At 41.4% G+C, this 12,127-nt stretch overlaps 1 protein-coding gene across 1 annotated transcript in view; it reads left to right on the forward strand.

The window, feature by feature from the left end:
• The window catches only part of DENND5A (DENN domain containing 5A), a gene marked incomplete at its 5' end in the record, with an annotated part of 95,965 nt that extends 85,140 nt beyond the window's left edge, over nucleotides 1–10,825 (forward strand). The window contains 4 exons of the mRNA XM_014517200.1: nucleotides 170–252; nucleotides 6,227–6,350; nucleotides 7,389–7,557; nucleotides 9,062–10,825. Of these exons, the coding sequence (XP_014372686.1) occupies nucleotides 170–252; nucleotides 6,227–6,350; nucleotides 7,389–7,557; nucleotides 9,062–9,245 (560 nt within the window). The remainder of the gene's footprint in view (nucleotides 1–169; nucleotides 253–6,226; nucleotides 6,351–7,388; nucleotides 7,558–9,061) is intronic.
• Nucleotides 10,826–12,127: the final 1,302 nt, after the last annotated feature.

The following is a 12,127-nucleotide window of genomic DNA, read 5'->3' on the forward strand; positions in this document are numbered from 1 at the left end:
TAAAAAGCAGAGTCCACTGAAACAGATAGATAGAACATATTAAAAAAAATGCAGGGTTTTTTTGTTGTGTCCTAATAACATACCTTAATCCTGGTCTGTAGGCATTATCACAAAGCTTTTATGAAGTACCTGAAAGTGGTATATGTTTTTATTTTTATTTTTTGTGTAGAATTAAACACAGGTCAGATACAAGAAGCTATTGGTGAAGCAGTCAATGGCATTGTCAAGCATTTCCACAAACCTGAAAAAGAGGTGAGCGTTTCTTTGTGGTGCAGTAGAACTGGATATTCATCTTAAATGCTTATGAAGTGGTTTATATTTCAGTAAGTTTTGAACTGAAAAGGACCAGAATTTTTGTCTGCAAGGGGGAGAAATGCACCCAATAATAGAAATCTAAACTGGTAGACTGTGATTGTAATCTGGAATATTACGCTTCTGTGTGTAATTGTTGCTGTTAATTGAAGTAGTTTGTGTCCTGAGACCTTACTCAACATCCTGATATCTGAATTCACATTAAGGACCAAATTCTATCCAAAACTTATTTCTGTTCCTCTCAAGCATTTGCGTGTTGTTCGTGAAGTCACATACATCTTCTCCTACCTCTGTCATTTGCTGCTTAAAAAGTTATCACATAAAGGGCTAGTATTTGGTGAAGAGTTCCCTGTTAATAACACCCATAACTTTCTTCATATTTTCCAAAGAGGAGACCTTTATCCTTCTCTCTTACCCAGTTTTCTTGGAACACAGAGACTATCCAGTGTTTCTGAAACACTGCAACAATTCCTGTTTGATCTGGTCTGTAGCTGTTAGGAATTCCCATCCCATTTAATTTCCTACAGATCAGTAACCTATTACGATGTTCCCTTTTTTCTTTGTATCCCTACTTGCCCAGAAAATTGTTCAAGATAGTCAAGTATCTGGCCATTCTTTTTTTATCTCGTTTTGTCAAAATTTCTGTATTGGGCAATATTAGAAACATGCTCTTCAGTTGTACAGATTTGCAGTAGATGCACCTTTCATTCAGCTTACAATGACATTGCAAGGAGCAGTGTGTGCTTTCGCATTTACAAGGCTTGGTTATTCTGATTCTCAGTCTGCATCAACCAAAAACTTGTTCTGAATGAAATGGTATTGGCTTGCTAGTTCGAGGATTGGGTGTCCTATTATGTCCACTCTGCACTCCTTGTTTTGGCTGTTTAAAATATGGAAAGTGTTGGGCAACCTAAATTCTCCTTTGCCAAGGTCCCCTGATTCAGTGCAACAGTATATCAGGTGGCTTTCAGGCTCCCTATGTCTGAAGAAAGGTGTTTGTGCCCAAAAGCTTGCAAAAGAACAATGTTTCCAACTCTTTAGTTGGTCTAATGAAAGACCACATTTACCTGAAGAACCTTTTCCTCCTATGTCCTTAGCTCAACACGGCTACAGCCGGCAACTCTCCATTCTCTTCTGTTTCCATGTTGATAGACAAGCCCCACCAGACCCTGCTGCTACAGCTGTTTTGAGGGGAAATTCTATTTTTTAAAATTCTAAAGTAACACTTGATTTGGTGCAATAATGTTGTCTGTCTGGTTTCCAGCTGGGTCCCAGGGCTACATTTGATTTGTGAGGGGGCCCTCCCTTCTGCTATGTTTGCAGCACTGGGCCTATAGGCCTCAGGTTGCAAGCTTGGCTAAGTGAGACAAGTGGCAAAATGTGTGGCTCTGTCTCCTGTTCACCTTTTAGCAAGTGTGTTGAGGAGCTTGATCGGCTCTGCATTCAAGATGTATTTGGGCATGGTTGCCTTGGGCCCCCTCCTTCAGGCAAGAGTGGAGGCAGACAGGATTTGAGAGGCCAGGTCAGCTGTACAAGACATGCAGCCCAGAGAAGAGGGATCGCCTTATCTTCCTATTCCCAACTCTGCAGGGAGGGAGCCGGAAGAAATGGTTCCCTTCTCTCCGTGAGGGGAGTGAAGTCAAAAGAGCATCCTGCCAGATGATCATGCCTGGGGCTTTAAGCCATAGCCAGCAGCCTCAGCTCTGATTGTGGAGCTCAGTTGTCTTCTCTAATTCTTCTTCCTCTGAGTTTTGTGTATGGAAGGCACTAGATCCACACAAATACTGTCAGTACCAATGAGTGGGTCCAGCTCTTCCCCCTCCTGCTACCTCTATAAGTCCCCTTCCCCCTTAGAGTCCTTACTCCTGTCATGCCTTATCCTAGCATCAAGGGAAAGGGATGCATCTAGTTCTGCAGGTCCTGTGCTCTAGTGAGAAGAGCTTGGGAGCCCATCCTTAAATGTGATGCTCTTACTTTTCATAAGAGACCCAGAAGGCTGCCCATATTGAGGGAAGTCAAATGGCCTATATCTTCTCAAGGACAAGGAAAGTGGTGGCTTTCTACGATATTTTTGGAGTAAACTCCTTGGGCGCCTAGTTGCTCCAGTGCATTGGAATTGCAATGTATCAGAGCAGACTCGATTAATTGACTCTGGAGTGTGGCAATTGCTGCATTCCAGCAGCCTCCTGCGTCTCATGCATCAGTGTCCCCACGCTTAAAAATGGCAGCGGGGTGCTTGAACTAAAGCTTGTCAAATGATCTTTAGTTCAAGTGTTCTCACCACCATTTTTAAGCATGGGGATGCTGATACAGGAGATATGGCGGTGCTGAGAGCCGCTCTAATTAAAGCTTCCCCCCTCCCCACCCCAAAGTACGTGTAAAAATGCCCCTTTTAAGCCTAATTTCATCCTTCTCCCCAGTGATTATAGGGACAAACTCCTGAAAGGGAGATCTTAATAAAATCGACACAATTTGGCTTTCTCACTGTTGTGTAGTGCTTTTCAAAGGAAAAAAGGCTAGGTTATAGATGTGCTATTTCCTCTAGGCATGGAGACACAGACCTGCCAAGCAAATTCTCTCTCCTTAGGGGAAGGACAGCAGTCTAAATTGAAGAAAAACTTGAGTAGTAACGTTTTGTATTAATAATCACAAGAGTATAGAGTTCCAAGAAAGGTATCAGGAATATTGTAATGCTGCATGATGGCAATCTGCAGCTACCTTAGACATGCTATATGTATGCCTTCTTGCACTGAGAGGGTGAGAAAAAGAGAATGAAGTGTGGGGGGGGAAGGAGATATATATGTGCACATGCATGTGCACACATACTCACGTGTGTGTATGTACAGTATGTATAAGCACTTGATGAGGGAGAAAATACTTTTTTCAAGTAGGTAAATAGAGTAAATGCAGGGTCCGTAATAGCTGCATTCAGTGTGCTCTTCAGGTCTTGAAGTCTCATCTAGGTTAAGTCCCAGTTGGTGCCCAGCTCTCTCAGCTGGACAGGAAAGACACTACCTGTGTCTTTGATCCCCAGGTTACCGGGTATTAACTAGGCAAGTGAGTACATCATGGAGCCATGCCAGACTTATCAACTCATGGAAAAGTCTCAGAATGAATAAAATCCCTGATTATTTACTTCAGCACAGCTTTGCTACCTACTTTAAGTTACTTTAACCTCAGGCAATACTGGAAAAACAGAGTAGGGTTCTGTTTGAACCATCCAAATGGTTCCTAATAGAAGTTTTTCCCTTAAGGCATTCCCATTTTGCTTGACAGTGTTTGTTTCTCAAATGGTGGCAGCCTTTTCTTTTTTTCCAAGCTTGATAATTGGGATCTTGGTCCTGAATCCTGGGAGCAATAGTATTCCTAAAGAAGAAAATTCACTCATTTCTTCCTAAGCATCATTTCAAGTCTGATCTGGGGAAGTGGAGGCAAAACATATGATGATATACATATAATTTCATTCCTTTTAAGGGATCTTCCCAGTTCAGCTCAGTGAATGTGTACCAGTGATGGTTCAGATGGTTCACATCCACCGTGATGGTTCAGTTCAGGTCTGGAACCCTGTTCCTTGTTTGAAAAACAGATGTATTTTTTGTTGTTGTCTGAGAGTTTCCAGGGTAATTGGGGGAAAAACTCAATTGGCTCTTCCTTGGAGAGCAAACTTCCTGTTCCGGACAAGGATTTTTATCTGTATGGGCATTGCTCAGGCCATGCTGAGGAATAAATATTAACAACTGCACAATAGAAGACAGACTAGCAGAGCAGTTCCTAGACCCAGCAAACCTGTTGCTCACTGTAACTCAAATTGTGTCCTGAGAACCTACCTCTTTGCATCTGACAACAGTGAATAAAGTGCTCTGTACCTTCCATGTCAGAGCCCATGTGTCATGGTAAAAAGCTTGGCCCAGTTCCTGCTGTATAAATTTTTCCCACTTTATTCACTGTGTCAGCACAAAATAAAATCTAGGAAAAAAAGTAGAAGTGATGTTGCTTGTGCCTTTCTTGCTGAAGATGTTACAGCTCTCTTGCTGAAGAGGTTGGTTCAATTTGCATGGGATCTTCAGGTATTTCTCTTGCACAATGAGGGCAGGACTGGACAGATTTAAAACAAGTAGTTGGGTGAAGTGATTTATTGGTCTTGAGCTTTAAAAGAGAAGTTGGCAGGTAGAACTTGGTTGGTGTAAAATCCATTTTCACTACCATGCAAAACCAGTGACAGTCTTGTGTTTCCTGCTGTCAACCTGACTATGGATGTATGAGTGTCTAAGCAGAGAAGTAGACTCTACTGTGTGCTTTTCAGCATGTTAAACGAAAAGGGGTTTTATTTGCATCTTATCCATCTGCCTTGTGCTAGAGCTGTATATTTATGGAATAATCCTGCTCCCCCTTGAAGGCATGCTGCTCTGAAATCCCATTGTAATAGATCAGTAGACTTTAGCACAGAGAAGAACAGAACAATTATTCCTTATCAGAAAATGTATTTCCTTCAAGTAGTACAGTGAACCTTGAAGAGAATAGATTATGGAGTTGGAATTTAACACCCAGAGATGCAATAGGTCATTAGTAGGTAGAATTCCTTATGGTCTGCAATGGAAGAAATTGCTGTTTTTCTTCAAATGCCATTTAACACAGTCTATAATAAGGTGGATTTCAATAGTCCTGGTTGATCTTCAGGCGGGCTTGAAGTACCCCTGGTAATTTCTCAAAGAAAGGAAACATGGGTAAACCTTCCTGTATTGGGATAGTTAATTCCTTTCTGCCTACAAGAAAAAAATAACTTTACAAAACCCAACAAGGGATAATTTAAAAGTTTAACTAGCTTAGGCCCTGACTATACTTGAGGCTGCTTCCATGAACTTAGTTCTGATTGCTTTGGTTTGAAGAAGCTGCTGGATTCCTAGGACTTTTGGAAATTAGAATTTGAGCCTAATTTAACTACAGCCTATACTTTACAAAGATCAGACATTGAGAGAAATAGTCCTCGCCCATCTGCTCCTGGCTGTTAAATAGCCCCTTAAACTTGCCCAGCTCACCATCAGAAACGAATTCTCCACTGCCCAACAAACATCAAGTGGGACATAGCCTTACCTTATTAAGAAATGCATTACTTGTCAGCAGCTCTCCACTGCCGCTACTATCAATACCCCCACATAAAATACTCATCAGAATCCATGGTTCCTACACGCGCCTTTCTGAAAATGTGATATACCTGATCCAGTGCACCAAGTGATCTTATGGGAACTGTGTGGGTGAAACTAAACAGCAACTATGTATCAGAATGAACTCACAAAAAAACCCCAAAGGACAGAGACACGTGCACATGCTTAGGAGCACATTTTTCACAGAACAACCACTCCCTCTCACTTCACTATCCTTATGCTCAAGGGAAATCTACTTAACACCTTTTAAAAGGCAAATTTAAGAACAAAAATTTATAATCTGTCTGGACACTAAGAAGCAATGACTAAACATTGATATTTATTTTTATGGCACATTTTATTTTACCTAATTCCTGAATTCTTTCCATGCAGGAAAGAGCCTCCTCCCCTTTTGATAGGCCTTGATCTTCCAGTAATCAGCTTCTTTTCTTCAGCTAATTGTGTGTCTGCTACCCTTGGGAATTTCTCTCACTCCATCCCCACTGCTGTTTTTCAGGATGCTGTCTGGCTTCTTGTGATCAGACCTGAGGAAGAATGGCTTGCATTCAAAAGCTTGTTTAACTTTTATCCCAACTACATAGCTGGTCCAATAAAAGATAGCACCCTAAGAAATCCTTGCCTCTGGTCTAACTTAAGGCACCCATTTTTTTTTTAAAATGCTGCTTATAGTAATTTACATACACAGAGCATTACAGTTTTCTATATCCAAACTGATGAGCTGAACGTACTCTGTTCCGGTGCATCTTTGGCAGAGAGGCAGTCTGACTCTGTTGCTGTGTGGCGAAGGTGGACTCGTTTCAGCTCTTGAGCAGGTGTTTCAACATGGCTTTAAATCACCCAGGCTCTTCAAGAATGTCTTCATTTGGGACTTTTTAGGTAAGTATGAGGACAGTAAAGCATATGCATCTGGATTCTAAATTCCAGCACCACTCTGTGGGTCAGATCCTCAGTTCACTGGAGCTGTGCCAATTTATACTAATTAAGGAGATGACTTGGGGTGAGTTCCTTCTTCCATAGCTGGCAGAAGGAGAAAATACCTCTGTATTGTGCTTCTATTAACTTGGGCATATTTTATGTCAGATGAATTGCACTGTGTAAGAGGCATGACAGTAGAATGAGTATTAAGGAGTTTTCTAATATTGTTGAAAGCTGAATTATGATAGCCTTGTGTTACTTTCAGTAGAGTAGTGTGAAAGCAATAATACATGAAGCTCTGCTACCATCTGAGCCTTAATAAAAAAACACGAGAAGCTATGAATCTGTAGTCTTTGAACATCTCACTAAAAGATTGCTTTGTGTATGATATTGACACAGCAGTCCACTTTATATGCTCCAAACAGATTAATTTATATGTTCAGTTTATTTACTCACTTTTTAAAAAGGGAATCAATTTAATAGCACGTCTGTGTTTTAGCTAGGTATAGCTGGGGCTTGCCATATTTTTTGAGCATCTCACTTTCCAATGGATTTTTATCACAGAATCTATGAGGCAGTGAGGTGGTGTCCCCTTTTTACAGATGGGCAATTGAGGCACAGACCAGAATAAGGAACTTGGCCAAAACCACATGGGAAGCTGGCAGCTGATCTGGGAATTCAGCTCAAATTTCCTGAGTTCTGGTCCAGTGCTCAGTCCACCAGACAATCCGTCCCATTCTGTATGTAGAGACTATCAGCTGAAAGTCTTAAATTGCTTTACGGATGTTTGCTACAGCTTCAGAATGCACCTGTGAGGTAGGCACTGTACTAAGGTATATTTAGGTAAGCCTGCAGTCTTACCAGAATAGAATCCAGAAGTCCTGTCATCCAGTCCTCTGTTCCAGCTACTGGATACTGCTGTTGCATGGCTGATATTTAGTGATTTAACATTTCCATTGATCAAATGCCACTATTTCCTACTTTTTTCTTTCTCTTAAGAAAAAGCACAAAACTATTATGAGACCCTTGATCAGAATGATATGGTCCCAGAGGAGAACTGGCAGACCAGGGCCAGGAACTTCTGTCGGTTCATCACCGCAATCAACAACACTCCTAGAAACATTGGGAAGGATGGCAAGTTTCAGATGCTGGTGTGCCTTGGAGCCAGGTATAAAGGAGCATTTTAATTTTTAATCATATGTTCAGGACTCGCCTATTCACATAGATAGATCCAGATAGGGTGCAGTGGTGTGGACACTCCACCCCCTTTCAGTCAGTGATGCCATGGGAGTAGTAGCCAAGGACTTTCTTTAAGTCCCTGAATTGGGTAAGAATTCCACCCCACTTTCTCCTTCTTGCTTAGTGGCATCCTCCTTCCTTCTCTCTCCTTCCTCCCACACTGCTGCCACTCTCTCTGGCTGCTGCAGGAACTGAGAAGGCTTCAGAGGTGCTCCTGCCTGATCCATTCAGACTCAGCCAGAGACCGCAATGGACAGGTTATTCCTCCCTGCCTGGTCACCCTGGGTGTTCCCTGCCAGCCTGTGACAAGGTGGATGAAAGGGAGCCTGCCCTTTGCGGTTGCCACCCTCTCTAGACAAGCATGGTCTGGCTGGAGTGGAACTGAAGTGGCTCTGGAACCTCCCTGCCCACTCCCACCCCTGGGTCATCTGGGGACAGTGGGGAAAGGGCAACAACAGGCAGAGGAGGGGAGGGCACATGCTGTGCATGAAGAGGAAGGGAGGGGGAAGGGAAGAATATCAGCAATTGAGGGACTGAAGAGACCCTGCCTGCTGCTCCTGTGGCATGGTCTGCCTGGCCAGGGGAAGAGAAAAGTGCAGTCAGCCCCTGCCCTCAGCACCAGTTGCTGCTCCTGCACCCGCTTTACAAAATCCTAGATCTGTCTGTGTTGATGAGATGACCACAAAGCTGCTTATGCTCTGAAGCTCAGCTGATGCTTGCAGACTTCTCAGACATGTTTCTCAGATATTTAAATTTAAATAAAATAAAATGCATCTAAAGTATTGGGGTAACTATATGGAAAACATGATGTTCAGGTAAATTGCATAGTGCAAAATAATGGCAAACAATGAGCAGTTAAGCAAGGAGAGGTAAGGATGAGAGCTCAGGTGGCTGTGCCAGAGCCTAAGTGAAGTCTTAGAGAATAGCTGCCCTCTCCTGTACAGCTGGCCAGTTCAGCCCAGGAGATAAGGGAGAGGAACCAAGAACGAACAATTGGTTAGAGGAGTCCCTTATTTTCTGCCCCAGCCCAAAATACAGCAGCCAACTCTTTCCTTTCCCCTACCTAGCAGAATAGTAGTTATGGGACGAGAGGTGTAAGAAGCCAGCTTTATGGTACCTGCGGATTCCTCAGTAGAGGACTGGCAGGGATGGCTTCTGCTCTTCTTGTAGTGCCTGGGTAGTGCAAAATGGGCAGGAGCAGGCCAGAGGATCAGCCCACATGCATTGATTTGTGGCTTTTCTAACCTCCTTCCCAGCCTGGAGGCCAAACATTTCAAGGTGATGGTGATGCTCTCTGTGACTACACTATTGTTATATTCATCTGGAGAAGCTGGTCTGTTTCTTTGAAAAGTGAAAGAATGTCCCATTTTTAGTGAAATATGATTGAGTTGGTTTTATTTTTCTTTTCAAATCCTGATGCTTGGCCTGGCCAGAGACCACCTCTTGCACCACTGGATCGCCTTGCTTGCAGACTGTCCAATCACAGCACAGATGTATGAGGACACAGCATTGATTAAGGATCACACCCTTGTAAACTCCTTGATTCGAGTGCTGCAGACCTTGCAGGAGTTCAACATCACGCTGGAGGCATCCCTCGTCAAAGGAATTGACATTTAATCTCTGTCACTAGGCATACTATAAAAAGCAACAAGGAGGAAGTCAAATTAGTATGCTAACATGTCGCATCATGAACTTGATCATGGCCATCCAACACAACTTTTACTTTTCTTGAAGGAAATTCCAAAACTAGTGCAGGAAAATGGATAGAAGTTGTAAACACAATGTAAAAAAGAGGATTTTGGTATAAATCTATTTTAGAGTTTATTTGCTGATTTGCTTTTTACACACTTTCAGGTGAAAGAGATAGAGATGAGTATTGTGCAGCTTATTTTAAAGCTGCAGTATTTCCTTGCCATAGATTATGTGCAGTGAGCCTTTCAGCATCCTCTGAACTTGCCTTCAGATGTGCTGCATGTCATGAACCCTAATGTATACACTCCATTTCTGCTAAGAAGGTCATTCTATAGTTTTTAAACTAATATTTTATATATTAACGTTATTACCAATATTTTGTTTTTAATGCATTGGGTCACTGTTGTGCTGCAAGGGGAAGCTACAGATTCTGGTGTGCTTTTTTAATAGTCTCAAAGCACTGATTTGTCAGCAAATTACTTTTCTTTGTTTTTGTTGTCAGTATTATTTTTAGTGGATTTCAGGAGTTTGAACCATGAAATGTGCAGAGATCAAAGTAATATTTTTCATATTGGTACGTAATTGCACAGAGGAAAATGTAAGCGTGCTTTTAACTGACTTTTTATTTATTTAACCTATTATTGTGTTTTGTAAGTTTGTCCTTTAAATAATGTTATAAAATAGAACTTGCTATATTATGTTTGCAATTTAGAACTTACAGTGTAGCCCACTTAAATAAAAGGCCTGGAGTAAGAGGGTGTCTGCTGCCAAAAATGTTTCAGTGTGCACCATCCTTTCAAAATTCACACCTTTGAATGGAACCCTCTTAAAATGATAACAGCTAAAGGGGCTGTAAACCTCCAACCTCAACAGCTTTAATACATATATTAATGCACAGAGGACAATGGCTGAATGAAGAGGTCTATGCCACCATGAAGTAATGATGCTATCCTCGATCTAATTCCATATCACCATTTCCGAACTTCATGTTGATCTTCCTTAACAAGATGTGTGTGGTGAGGGTTTTTCCTTTGAATCAATAGTACTCTTATGTACTACGTTTTCAAGCTTCTGGCTTGTCTGATGTTTTGTGCATCTTAACTGAAAAGGCTTTAACCCACTTTCTCAAATTATAACTGTCAAGATACTTGGGTTTTATTGTATTACAGAGCATGGGATTTGGCAAGTGCCTTGAGGCAGCCCTATTCATTTGACTCCTCTGATTAAAATCTCTTATGAAGTACATCCCTGTTTTAGGAAACAAACTTCATCAGCATCACAAATTACTATATAGAAGCTCAAAGGCTGTGTACTTAAGAGGTCTCCGCTGTACAACTTCTCAGCAACTTGTCTCTTATAATAAGGAATAGAGTTAAAGTTCTCGGTTGTCGATCTGTACAATATTGTAGCACCTTCTCTTTATTTTCTACATTTTAATGACATCTTGTGATAGTTTTATTTCCATAATTGAAAAGTATAGCACATGCATTAAATTTTTGACTATTTTTACTTTTGTCCTATTTATTTCATTATTAAAAATATATGATGTTTCTTTTTCACTTTTACACTTTCTTTTTGTCTAAATGAGGTTGTGCTCTGAATGCATTTTAGCATTGTGGGGAAAATGAAAGGATGGTGTCCAAACCACAGGCACAGTCTCTTCACATTGGATAGATTAACACCTTTCCACTCTTTGGAATTTGTATCCACATTCACGGAGTAATTCTTTCCTCTTAATTGTGGAAAGAAAAAAAAATGTAGTAAATCTTTGCTCCGTAATTTTATCCAACCTGAAAATATAATAGCAACAGAAGTCTTTTACCCTCAACCCTAAACCCCACTTCTGTTAAATCCATTTATTCCTGTGCAGTTTCCAGCAGATTTCATTAAGCCTATATATTTCGCAATCAATACGTCTACATTAGGAAAACAGACTTTTAATTGACAATGACCCAAACTCAATCTTTTTCATACTGTGCATACAGGGCAGTGGTGTTTTATTTTGATGCAACTTGCAGACATCAACCATAGGCAGAAATAATGGTGGGAAAATGATGGGAAAAACCTTTTAGCCAACCCCAAAATAACAGGAGCTTCTTATCTTTCTGTAGACATAACTAATGTGGTCAATGAGTGGTGGTGGGTGTCTTGTTTTTTGATTCATTGTTTGTGGCAAAAAGTTGCAAAGGATATGACCCGGGGTGGAGGTGGTACACTGACTTCTGAATGCCACGTGTTGGATATCATATCGGACAATTGTTCTTTGGATGGTGGTCAAACCCAGTGTGCCAGAAACTGCCCAAACCCAGAGGTGGAGATGCTGAGCATAGTCTAAACCATATTACCTCAAGTCACTCTTTCACCTGCAGTTCTGTATCATGGTAGACCTGAAATACTCCAAACCGCAGCCACCAACCTCATAATGATGCCTGGTGTATATAATCTGCTTACTTGGCCTATATTGGATGCGGTAGGATCAGGCCCCAATGTTCTGTAGTAAACAACTCGAGCTGGCAGAAGGAGCCGCAGACATGTCTGCAGTTCCATACAGCATCTTATCATGAGTCGCTTCTGTTAATGTGTGAAGGAAAAAATCAGGGTTACTGCATCAGAAAATTCCAGGTGACAGTGCAGGGTGCACCCACTGTGTTGCTAGCCAAAGTTTTGTAAAATTAGGCTTTTTTTAAAAGTAAAACACTTTCTTTACTGGTAAGTGAGCAGCCAGGTAATTTAGATGGTGTGACCCTTGTTCTGTTACTGTTTCAGAACGAGAAAGAAAAGGCTTAAAACTCACACTAACATAAGTG

This window comes from Alligator sinensis, unplaced genomic scaffold (assembly GCF_000455745.1).
Source record: "Alligator sinensis unplaced genomic scaffold, ASM45574v1 scaffold502_1, whole genome shotgun sequence".
Classification (NCBI taxonomy): Eukaryota; Metazoa; Chordata; order Crocodylia; family Alligatoridae; genus Alligator; species Alligator sinensis.